The sequence below is a fragment of the Engystomops pustulosus genome, chromosome 3 (assembly GCF_040894005.1).
Source record: "Engystomops pustulosus chromosome 3, aEngPut4.maternal, whole genome shotgun sequence".
NCBI classification, from domain to species: domain Eukaryota; kingdom Metazoa; phylum Chordata; class Amphibia; order Anura; family Leptodactylidae; genus Engystomops; species Engystomops pustulosus.
Window position 1 is genome coordinate 13,507,444 of NC_092413.1, and position 12,958 is coordinate 13,520,401.

The following is a 12,958-nucleotide window of genomic DNA, read 5'->3' on the forward strand; positions in this document are numbered from 1 at the left end:
TGCAATACAGCAGTATTACAGTATATGGTAGAAGTGATCAGACCCCCTAGGGTTATAGTATCCTAGAGGGTCTAAAAATTTGCAATTTGCCCGACAATTGGCAGAGGAGCTACCCGTTCAAAGTACAGTCTAAGTACAGAAGATGAAGGGATGACCCCCCCATGTTTACCATGTTGACCTTTAACCCCCCCCACCGGAGGACAGTAACTGACAAAACGCTTATTACGAGAACCGTTCAAGTAGATTTTTTAATAGAGTGCACCAGAATGTGAATATCTTGCATTAAAATGTCACTAGATAAAAGGGGGCTAGACTTTTTTTTTTGTGTTTTTTTTTTTCCCGTTTTCGAATCACCCTTTTTTTTTTTTTAAGTTTTCGTCTAAGGCAACAATACACGTCCATTTTTTTTTTTTTGTTTTCTGTAGATCGAAACATTAACAAAATAAAATAAAGCTACGTCACACATTACAGTACTTGTTTTAAAGTCCATTTCAACCAGGAAGCCATTGCAGAAATTCCGGCTACGAAGTTAATACAAAAAAAAAAAAAAAAAATTCATAATAATGAAAAAAAAAATTAAAATAAAAACACAAAATATGGTTAAAATCTGACGATTTTTTTAAAAAGAATTCGCTCACAGCTTTAGGTTTTTTTTTTCTTTCTAAAATTTCAACAGCTTTCTGACGGACCGTTCTCGTTACGAGCGTGTGCAGATCGGAGGGGGAGGAGCCGAGCCCAAAATATCGCTTACAATCAATACAACATTAAATAACATTGCACAATCAACCTCTAAAAGGTTTAGTTCAGTACAAAATAACATGTATGTAAAATGTACCAGCACTAGTGGTTTCCTCTTTTTTTTTTTTTTTGTGTTTTTATTTTGTAATTTTAATTTTTACACTTTAACTAATTCCCCCCCCCCCCAAAAAAAAGTTTATATATTTATATATATATTTATATTTTTGATGAAAAGCGGCACATTACAAGCATGATGAGCTGGAATAAATATGGAGGGGGGAGGGGGAGGCGGGGTCTGGTAAATTATGTAAGCAATGATACTAGAAGTTTTTTTGTTTGTTTTTTTTTAAATCACACGGCTGAAGAAATTCATTTTCCTTGTGTGAACCAAAAAAAAAATTAAAAAAAAAAAAAAAAAAAAAAAGGGACCCCTTACAGGCCCTGCCTGGGGGCAATAAATTAACCTTTTCACTGCCACAGCACTTGCAAAGCTACTATAAATTCTGGTTGCCAAAAATTAAAAAAAAAAATAAAAAATAAAAAAAAAAATCAGTAATAGAGGTAAAATTCCTAAAAATCTTTAGGGTAAAAAAATTTTTTAAAGATTTGTACAGTTGATAGATCTGCTGCTGATATACATAGTAGTAGGAAGATTAGTGTTTGAATGTCTTTAGTGATCGCTTGCACGGACCGACAGGAAGGAAGGAAGGAAGGAAGGAAGGGCAGCCATGTTTGTGGGCGGCAACAAAATAAAAAAAAATTTCAGTGATTGATTCAAAAACAGCCACATAGGCCGACGGGGAGGATATCATACAACCAAAACTATTCTCCAAGGGGTAGATATGTCATAAGCACAATCGTTAAAACTCACGGACGTTTTGCGCCACCCAGGGGCGGGGATACATGAGATAAGACAACGCCCCCTTTCCGGTACACTACTACTATAAATAGTTAGGGCCTTTAAGGTGTCCTCCTCCACTATAAAGATACTAGCACTATTGATGATTATAGTTGGGGGTCTGGTACAGGTACAGCTTCATATTACGCCTCGGATGCAAGCGTCATAATATTGATTTTAAGAGGTTTTTTTTTTTCCCAAGGTCAATAAAAACACAACTGTAGGATATTACCGTATTGGAAATAAATGATACTATCCGGGCCTAGTCACTCAGCCAGCAGCCTGCATATCCCTTACTATAGCCGCTTCCTGATAACCAACTAAAAAAATATCATGGACAATCCTGACATTCCCAAAACATGCAGATATTAGGTTATGTGTGGATCCATGTTGTTTTTTATTTAATAGGGGGGATCATAGAGGGGGACGTGTTTGTGGCGCCCATGGGCTATGCAGCGATTCCTCATGTGCACAGTGATAGCCGTCATGCCATAATCGCACCCATTCACTAAGACTGAGCCGAACACTTCGCTGCTAGAGGCTAGATTGTTTATTGGGGTCGCCCAAAAATGATCTACGGTATTATCTCTGCGACTACGAATTATACATGAACTGGCCAAAAAAGAAAGACAACTTGATGTATAGACCCCAAAGGGAAGAGCCGTCTACGTTGTCCAAAGCAACCAATCACGGCGCAGCTTTTATTTTGAATTCTGCTCCTGAAAAATGGAAGCTGCGCTCTGGATGGTCTTTCCGTCCTCTCAATGTTGTATATTGATAAGACTTAAAATGGCGGCTCCAGTATAATAAGCACAGAAGAAAGTGAACATAAACTGTATTTATGAGTAAAAATGTAGATTCATGAGCAAAGAAAAGGATAATAATGAGAAGAAAAAGGGATTCATGAGGGGAAAAAAGGAGGGGAAAAGGAGATTCGTGAGGGGAAAAAAAAGGAGATTCGTGAGGGGAAAAAAAAAGGAGATTCGTGAGGGGAAAAAAAAAGGAGATTCGTGAGGGGAAAAAAAAAGGAGATTCGTGAGGGGAAAAAAAAAGGAGATTCGTGAGGGGAAAAAAAAAGGAGATTTGTGAGGGGGAAAAAAAAGGAGATTCGTGAGGGGAAAAAAAAGGAGATTCGTGAGGGGAAAAAAAAGGAGATTCGTGAGGGGAAAAAAAAGGTGATATGTGAGGGGAAAAAAAAAGGAGATTTGTGAGGGGAAAAAAAAGGAGATTCGTGAGGGGAAAAAAAAGGTGATATGTGAGGGGAAAAAAAGGAGATTTGTGAGGGGGAAAAAAAAGGAGATTCGTGAGGGGAAAAAAAAGGTGATATGTGAGGGGAAAAAAAGGTGATTCGTGAGGGGAAAAAAAAGGTGATTCGTGAGGGGAAAAAAAAGGAGATTCGTGAGGGGGAAAAAAAAGGAGATTCGTGAGGGGAAAAAAAAAGGAGATTCGTGAGGGGAAAAAAAAGGAGATTCGTGAGGGGAAAAAAAAGGTGATATGTGAGGGGAAAAAAAAAGGAGATTTGTGAGGGGAAAAAAAAGGAGATTCGTGAGGGGAAAAAAAAGGTGATATGTGAGGGGAAAAAAAGGAGATTTGTGAGGGGGAAAAAAAAGGAGATTCGTGAGGGGAAAAAAAAGGTGATATGTGAGGGGAAAAAAAGGTGATTCGTGAGGGGAAAAAAAAGGTGATTCGTGAGGGGAAAAAAAAGGAGATTCGTGAGGGGGAAAAAAAAAGGAGATTCGTGAGGGGGAAAAAAAAGGAGATTCGTGAGGGGAAAAAAAAGGTGATATGTGAGGGGAAAAAAAAGGTGATATGTGAGGGGAAAAAAAAGGAGATTTGTGAGGGGAAAAAAAAGGTGATATGTGAGGGGAAAAAAAAGGTGATATGTGAGGGGAAAAATGAGATTCGTGAGGGGAAAAAAAGGAGATTGAGGGGAAAAAAGGGAGATTCATGAGGGGAAAAAAAATGAGATTCCTGAGGGAAAAAAAAATGAGATTCATTAGGGGAAAAAAGGAAATTCATGAGGAAAAAGGGATTCACAAGGAAAAAAATAATAGGTACATGAAAATAAAGTAGATTCATGAGAAAAAACGATTGAGGGGCGGAAAAAAAGGAGCTTCATGAGGAAAAAGTTTTCATATATTGGAGGACTTGGGATATAAAAACCAAGAGTTTTGACTAGATTGCAAGCTCCTGAGTCCAGGGGTTGATCTAAGATGGTCAGATAGAGGTGCTGGGCATAAAACTCTTAACAATTTTAAAACCCCATGTTACCATTTGAAATTTGATTTTGGTCTTTTTGCCTGACGATTGTTTTGAAAAATGATCAGAAATTACTGTACACAGCGGCAGACATTCGCAAAAAAAAAATCTGACTGGAAAATCTCAAAAATGGTCAACCAAAAGCAAACAAACATGGTTGATTTCTCTCCAAAATTAAATTTTTTCAAAACTGGTCCACTGATTTGATTGGTTCAGTCTGATATGGCGACGAAGAGAAATGTTTTAAAAAAACTATCCCACCCTAGATGGATAGGCCGTACAGGGCGGGTCGACAATATTTTATGTGTGAATGGGCATAAGGGTTAATGGAAATCATAGGCCTCATAATGGAAACCTGGAGGATCAGTCAGTAAGCTCGGCCACAGATCACGTACTGATGACCCTATTCCAAGGTTGGAAAATTGACAAGACCGAACCCCCCCAAAAAAACCCTGTAATGGTGGAACTGAGCGTCAAACAAAAAACGTAGTTTGATCTGTGGCGAAGTAGGCAAAAGCGGGTTAAAAACTGGGAAAAAACCCATAAACTTTGGATGTTGTCATGACGACGTTCGCTCAGATAGATGCTCCAGTGTATAAGAATAGTCACCAGAGGAGGGTTTCTTTCATCATGATCCACAAGGGTAGAAGTGCAGAGACTTTGGACCCTACACCCAACAACAAGCCCGATTGTGGGCCCCTGACTGTAAGATACAGAGTCCAAAGGTTTCGGGAACCACGAAGGATGAAACTTGGGGCCTGAGGGGCTATGATATTTTGAACGTTGAAGAGCACCTGTCCTAAAGCAGCGAAATGAAACCTGTAATAACAATACACGTGATCATAAGAGCAGGATACCCCCTGCTCATGCAGTCAGCACCCCACCACAAGGGGGCACACCTACACGGCTCCTATCTGTACTCCCCTATGGTTATTTCTACCACTATAATACCAGTTGTGTACCAGACCCACCAGTATATAGTCTAGTATCGTTGCATTTCATAAGACATGGCTTCCTTAACCCCAAATCTTATCGATAAAGCATGCTTCCAAAAATTTTCAGCATTAAAAGGGGAACACGAAATAAGCTTTTTTGTTTTCCCTCTAAAAATTCATTGCAATAACGGAAGTGAATGTAACACACGATATGGGGGGGGGGGGGGGGGGAATGGTTTCCACCCCTAACTCTCGACCATACGAAGCAGAGCAGCATTTGGACCTTGAGGAGTAGCTGTAAGGACCTTTGAAGTACATTACCGATAATCTCGATTTAAAACAAAAATATTCTCTATGGTTTTACATTTCCTTTAACACTGTCATCGTCTTTTATCTCTCTCTCAACACTGACATCTCGTATACTGTACACATCTTTGGGGTCACCAGATTACCCGATGGTGGTCATCGCCAAAATCTAGGCAGTACTAGTAGATAAATCTCAGCGGGGGTTGTTCCATGATTGGCCGGGACATCTTGTATTTTTGAGGATAAACCCTGTGTTATCTTTGATTTCATGGACCAAAAATAATAATTAAAAAAAAAAAAAAATCCCAAAATTTCCCATTGAAACAATAAGGAAGAACGTGGTTATCTGAACGAAACACTGAACATAAACGTCTGTACAGAAAACTAAACCCGACTATACAAGATCTGCTTTTGTTTTTTTTTTTATCCGCAAAGCAATCAATTGTCTATTTTACATTTCTATCCACACGGGAGCGAGTGGTGATTGTTCTCTAGGATTCGCTGTACAAGCCCGCGGGGGCGGGCCCGCGAGGAGGGGACGCGGAATCTCAAAATGTACAATTGATTGGAGGTTTCTGTATAACCTTATTGCAGTAAGGGCATTATCTGTAACAAGAAAATAGAAGGGGAAAGGCGTGCGTGCCAGCCAAGAGACGTAATGCCCGTTACTGGTAGAGAAGCTTTGTTCCTGCTCCTCGGGGGCGGAGCTTCCAGCAGTACATTCAGATGTTTGTTGAACGTTCTCCCCGGGTTCCAGATATTTCACAGTTTCAGTTCGTTTGCGATCTTGGACGCAATGTTCTTGAAGGCGATAGAGGTGCCGGATATTCTCTTGAAGCGCACCCCGTTGAGGGAGAGGCGGGGTAATTTACACACCTCCATTTCCCACTGTACCAGACTGTCCTGCCGGGCGTCTCCATGCACGCAGAAAAGCAGGAATCTCTCCTTCTGCTCGTAGTCGCAGTTGTTGGCATCTAGAACCTTACGGATCTCTCTCATCATATCATTGGGGTCCATGGAGCTGGTGGTCTTCATGCTCCAGGTAAAGCGCAGAGAACGGGGTTTGGAATCTTTCGAGTCTTCTTTTTGGCTCTCTCTTGGCTCCCCAGAGGTGCTCCTGACAAAAGGAAAAGTGGAAAGTAATTTCATGCACTTTTACAGTTACTCAAAAAGACGATTCTACAAATTTAGTTTATCTACCATCAAAATCCATCATGATAAACCAGGGTGTTATCCATCAACTTTTAAAATTATGCTAAAGCGTTATAAGGGTTCTAGGTGGTGTTACCAGGATCTCTTCGTTCTTAAGCTTCACAGGTTGTTATACTTTCCCCTGCCCCATCTGCTCTTCCTTCCTCTGCCTGATGTAATCTCACAGCAGAAAGAACACACAATGGGGGTGTAACAGTGCACAGTGTAACAGTCTGTGAAGCTGCAGTATGGATCGGTTCTGGTAAGGCCCCTCAGAGCCCTTAGGGGAGAGCACTCTGCTCAATACTACACAGGTCCCATAAATTTAAGTAAAATTCTGAATTATTTAGGAAACCTTATACCCAAGTGGTAAGTGTTTTACAGTCTTGGGTAACAGTTACCCTGCTCTCACTATACAAACACTTACCAGCCAATCAAAAAGATCTCCTGCAAGCTATCTTGCAGAAATCTGAGCAAAAGAGATGTCCAAATTTTGACCCTTTAAATGTTGTCAGGGACCTTAAAAAAAGGGGTGGTGCTTGACTGAGGGGCGGGGTTAAGTTTACAGGGACTTGCCTCACTACTGTATAGAGATAGACGGAAGCTCCACCCTTTTCCAAGGCTTATTCATTCATAGGACATGACGGACGCCTCCTAGGACGCCATATAGGAAGAGTGTACATATTAAATGCTCACTAATTTTGTCACAATATGGGGTGAAACTGACTCAGGAGAGATAGGAGTATCCGATATAAAGTTGGGGTAGTAGTTTTTTAAAAAAATTTTAGCTCCCCTTTAAATAGCATACATCATCGACACATCGGATCCAGGTGGTAAGTCAATCCATTGTTAATGCACTTGCAACCCAAAAACGACTCCATTTTTACTTTCCGGGCCGAAACCTTAAGTACCCTAAATAAATTTGGAGACCTTCGTCAATTTAGTTTAGAAGGTAAATAATTGGACATTGCGTTCAGAAATGGATAAATACTGGGAAAGTTGATGAATAGTTTTCGTGTTTTTTTGGAGTCGTTTTTGGGCGTCGCTGTCCCTCTAAAAGCCATTCTGCACAGAACACACTGAGAAGGCAATTCGACTCGTAAAGGTGCAATCCCTGATATCCTAAAAATAACAACACAACCACATCTGAGAGTAATTTAAAGGGACCCTGTCCCCAAATTTCACTCAATTCAACTCCCAGCCTCTTCAGACGAGGGATCAAATGTCTTTTCTAAAATTCCCTCATTTATGTGAAATCTCTGTCGTTTACCTATAAAAAAATCATATGACAATAAGTAGAGTAGAGTCATATTTTGCCTGATATGAGTCAAATTCAAAGGCTGCACGGGCAGCGACCCGTCAAATGCCTGCATCTATGTTTCTGTACAACCTGCTGGTGTCATATTAAAGATAAAATTTTCATCTGTGGTTCTGTGAGCTATGGGGAGCTAAAGAAATTGTTGGAAATGTGAGATGTAAATTAAGATCCAATTTCCGCCTCTTTTTGAACTGCCTGCATCTCCTGTAGATGACTGTAATTTCAGTAATCTGAAAGACAAGATGCTCATCTTTAACATGACACCAAAACATGTGTCTAGGTGCTATGGAACCAACGATAGGGGTGTCTAAAGTGACCCACCCCTTGCAGCTTCTATACATGACTCATTTCAGTTAAAATGTGACTCTACTCTGCTCCTTGTCAAATGAATTTAGAGGACATTTTTCATAGGTAAATGGGACTTTACATAAAAGAGGGAATTCTAGAAAGGACATTTCATTCCTTACCTGAAGGGGCTGCTAGTTTAAATCTAGTGACAGGATCCTTTCAAGGCAACAATTTTAGGCTTGTACTTGTTGCTGCAACAAAATTTATCCTGCGCATGTATAGATATTGATAAATGATGTGAATTTATATCGCTTAATCTCACCTAATTAAAAGGAATCTGAGGGTAGATGCCCTTTAGAGGGAACCTGAGGGTAGATGCCCTTTAGAGGGAACCTGAGGGTAGATGCCCTTTAAAGGGAACCTGAGGGTAGATGCCCTTTAGAGGGAACCTGAGGGTAGATGCCCTTTAGAGGGAACCTGAGGGTAGATGCCCTTTAAAGGGAACCTGAGGGTAGATGCCCTTTAGAGGGAACCTGAGGGTAGATGCCCTTTAGAGGGAACCTGAGGGTAGATGCCCTTTAGAGGGAACCTGAGGGTAGATGCCCTTTAGAGGGAATCTGATGGTAGATGCCCTTAAAGGGAATCTGATAACACATCTCTCGAGGGATAATACCAAACACTGGCTGCAGAGAGCACAGGGCACAGCAGTGAGAGGACACAACATACACAAAAGGTATGATTACATAGTCCTCCAGGGACAATACCTAAAGCTGGTTGTAGACTGCATGGTCACACCTGCTGTCAGGTTCCCTTTAAAGATCGTTTTCTCTGAGGAATTGCACCTTCAAAGCGGAAAGTAGTTTTAACAAGAAGAGAAAAGCTGCGCCATGTTATCGGCCGGGGAATGAGCACACGGAGGAGACAGGAAAACAAGACGGACACTGCAGAAGAGCAGCCCACAGGCCAAGTATCACAACTCCTCACCTTGAGGTATCTGTTCTGCCACTCGCTTCAACTTCACTTGGATCCCTCAAAACAAAGTCAAGGTTCAGATTCAATGATGAGCCAAAAACATGTATCATAGAGACTGTAACATCATGGAGACCACCAATAGGAGAGTCCAGGTTTGCAATTACTGAATTGGGAAATTTGACCCCGAGTTACATCCTGTATTATACCCCAGAGCTGCACTCACTATTCTGCTGCTGGTGCAGTCACTGTGTACATACATGACATTACTTATCCTGTACTGATCCTGAGTTACATCCTGTATTATACTCCAGAGCTGCACTCACTATTCTGCTGCTGGTGCAGTCACTGGGTACATACATGACATTACTTATCCTGTACTGATCCTGAGTTACATCCTGTATTATACTCCAGAGCTGCACTCACTATTCTGCTGGTGCAGTCACTGTGTACATACATGACATTACTTATCCTGTACTGATCCTGAGTTACATCCTGTATTATACTCCAGAGCTGCACTTACTATTCTGCTGCAGGTGCAGTCACTGTGTACATACATGACATTACTTATCCTGTACTGATCCTGAGTTACATCCTACATTATACCCCAGAGCTGCACTCACTATTCTGCTGCTGGTGCAGTCACCGTGCACATACATGACATTACTTATCCTGTACTGATCCTGAGTTACATCCTGTATTATACTCCGGAGCTGCACTCACTATTCTGCTGCTGGTGCAGTCACTTTGTACATACATGACATTACTTATCCTGTACTGATCCTGAGTTACATCCTGTATTATAGCCCAGAGCTGCTCTCACTATTCTGCTGCTGGTGCAGTCACTGTGTACATACATGACATTACTTATCCTGTACTGATCCTGAGTTGCATCCTGTATTATACTCCAGAGCTGCACTCACTATTCTGCTGGTGCAGTCACTGTGTACATACATGACATTACTTATCCTGTACTGATCCTGAGTTACATCCTACATGATACCCCAGAGCTGCACTCACTATTCTGCTGCTGGTGCAGTCACTGTGTACATACATGACATTACTAATCCTGTACTGATCCTGAGTTACATCCTGTATTATACTCCAGAGCTGCTCTCACTATTCTGCTGCTGGTGCAGTCACTGTGTACATACATGACATTACTTATCCTGTACTGATCCTGAGTTACATCCTGTATTATACCCCAGAGCTGCACTCACTATTCTGCTGCTGGTGCAGTCACTGTGTACATACATGACATTACTTACCCTGTACTGATCCTGAGTTACATCCTGTATTATACTCCAGAGCTGCTCTCACTATTCTGCTGCTGGTGCAGTCACTGTGTACATACATGACATTACTTATCCTGTACTGATCCTGAGTTACATCCTGTATTATACCCCAGAGCTGCTCTCACTATTCTGCTGCTGGTGCAGTCACTGTGTACACACATGGCATTACTTATCCAGTACTGATCCTGAGTTGCATCCTGTATTATACTCCAGAGCTGCACTCACTATTCTGCTGCTGGTGCAGTCACTGTGTATATACATGACATTACTTATCCTGCACTGATCCTGAGTTACATCCTGTATTATACTCTAGAGCTGCACTCACTATTCTGCTGCTGGTGCAGTCACTGTGTACATACATGACATTACTTATCCTGTACTGATCCTGAGTTACATCCTGTATTATACTCCAGAGCTGCACTCACTATTCTGCTGCTGGTGCAGTCACTGTGTACATACATGACATTACTTATCCTGTACTGATCCTGAGTTACATCCTGTATTATACTCCAGAGCTGCACTCACTATTCTGCTGCTGGTGCAGTCACTGTGTATATACATGACATTACTTATCCTGTACTGATCCTGAGGTACATCCGGTATTATACCCCAGAGCTGCACTCACTATTCTGCTGCTGGTGCAGTCACTGTGTACATACATGACATTACTAATCCTGTACTGATCCTGAGTTACATCCTGTATTATACTCCAGAGCTGCTCTCACTATTCTGCTGCTGGTGCAGTCACTGTGTACATACATGACATTACTTATCCTGTACTGATCCTGAGTTACATCCTGTATTATACCCCAGAGCTGCTCTCACTATTCTGCTGCTGGTGCAGTCACTGTGTACACACATGGCATTACTTATCCAGTACTGATCCTGAGTTGCATCCTGTATTATACTCCAGAGCTGCACTCACTATTCTGCTGCTGGTGCAGTCACTGTGTATATACATGACATTACTTATCCTGTACTGATCCTGAGTTACATCCTGTATTATACTCCAGAGCTGCACTCACTATTCTGCTGCTGGTGCAGTCACTGTGTACATACATGACATTACTTATCCTGTACTGATCCGGAGATACATCCTGTATTATACTCCAGAGCTGCACTCACTATTCTGCTGCTGGTGCAGTCACTGTGTATATACATGACATTACTTATCCTGTACTGATCCTGAGGTACATCCGGTATTATACCCCAGAGCTGCACTCACTATTCTGCTGCTGGTGCAGTCACTGTGTACATTCATGACATTACTAATCCTGTACTGATCCTGAGTTACATCCTGTATTATACCCCAGAGCTGCACTCACTATTCTGCTGTTGGTGCAGTCACTGTGTACATACATGACATTACTTATCCTGTACTGATCCTGAGTTACATCCTGTATTATACTCCAGAGCTGCACTCACTATTCTGCTGCTGGTGCAGTCACTGTGTACATACATGACATTACTTATCCTGTACTGATCCTTAGTTACATCCTGTATTATACCCCAGAGCTGCACTCACTATTCTGCTGCTGGTGCAGACACTGTACATACATGACATTACTTATCCTGTACTGATCCTGAGTTACATCCTGTATTATACTCCAGAGCTGCACTCACTATTCTGCTGCTTGGTGCAGTCACTGTGTACATACATGACATTACTTATCCTGTACTGATCCTGAGTTACATCCTGTATTATACCCCAGAGCTGCACTCACTATTCTGCTGCTGGTGCAGTCACTGTGTACATACATGACATTACTAATCCTGTACTGATCCTGAGTTACATCCTGTATTATACCCCAGAGCTGCACTCACTATTCTGCTGCTGGTGCAGTCACTGTGTACATACATGGCATTACTTATCCTGTACTGATCCTGAGTTACATCCTGTATTATACCCCAGAGCTGCACTCACTATTCTGCTGCTGGTGCAGTCACTGTGTACATACATGACATTACTTATCCTGTACTGATCCTGAGTTACATCCTGTATTATACTCCAGAGCTGCACTCACTATTCTGCTGCTGGTGCAGTCACTGTGTACATACATGACATTACTTATCCTGTACTGATCCTGAGTTACATCCTGTATTATACCCCAGAGCTGCACTCACTATTCTGCTGCTGGTGCAGTCACTGTGTACATACATGACATTACTTATCCTGTACTGATCCTGAGTTACATCCTGTATTATACCCCAGAGCTGCACTCACTATTCTGCTGCTGGTGCAGTCACTGTACATACATGACATTACTTATCCTGTACTGATCCTGAGTTACATCCTGTATTATATTCCAGAGCTGCATTCACTATTCTGCTGCTGGTGCAGTCACTGTACATACATGACATTACTTATCCTGTACTGATCCTGAGTTACATCCTGTATTATACCCCAGAGCTGCACTCACTATTCTGCTGCTGGTGCAGTCACTGTGTACATACATGACATTACTTATCCTGTACTGATCCTGAGTTACATCCTGTATTATACTCCAGAGCTGCACTCACTATTCTGCTGCTGGTGCAGTCACTGTGTACATACATGACATTACTTATCCTGTACTGATCCTGAGTTACATCCTGTATTATACCCCAGAGCTGCACTCACTATTCTGCTGCTGGTGCAGTCACTGTGTACATACATGACATTACTTATCCTGTACTGATCCTGAGTTACATCCTGTATTATACTCCAGAGCTGCACTCACTATTCTGCTGCTGGTGCAGTCACTGTGTACATACATGACAT

At 41.7% G+C, this 12,958-nt stretch overlaps 1 protein-coding gene across 2 annotated transcripts in view; it reads right to left on the bottom strand.

Annotated features, from left to right (window-relative positions):
• Positions 1-229: 229 nt before the first annotated feature.
• The window catches only part of MARK1 (microtubule affinity regulating kinase 1), a 104,487-nt gene continuing 91,758 nt past the window's right edge, over positions 230-12,958 (bottom strand). For both annotated transcript variants that reach the window (XM_072140097.1, XM_072140096.1), the window contains exons 17-18: positions 8,918-8,962; positions 230-6,253 (exon numbers count right to left, since the gene is read on the bottom strand). In XM_072140097.1, coding sequence (XP_071996198.1) covers positions 5,899-6,253; positions 8,918-8,962 — 400 coding nt within the window. In that variant the 3' untranslated portion in view covers positions 230-5,898. The remainder of the gene's footprint in view (positions 6,254-8,917; positions 8,963-12,958) is intronic.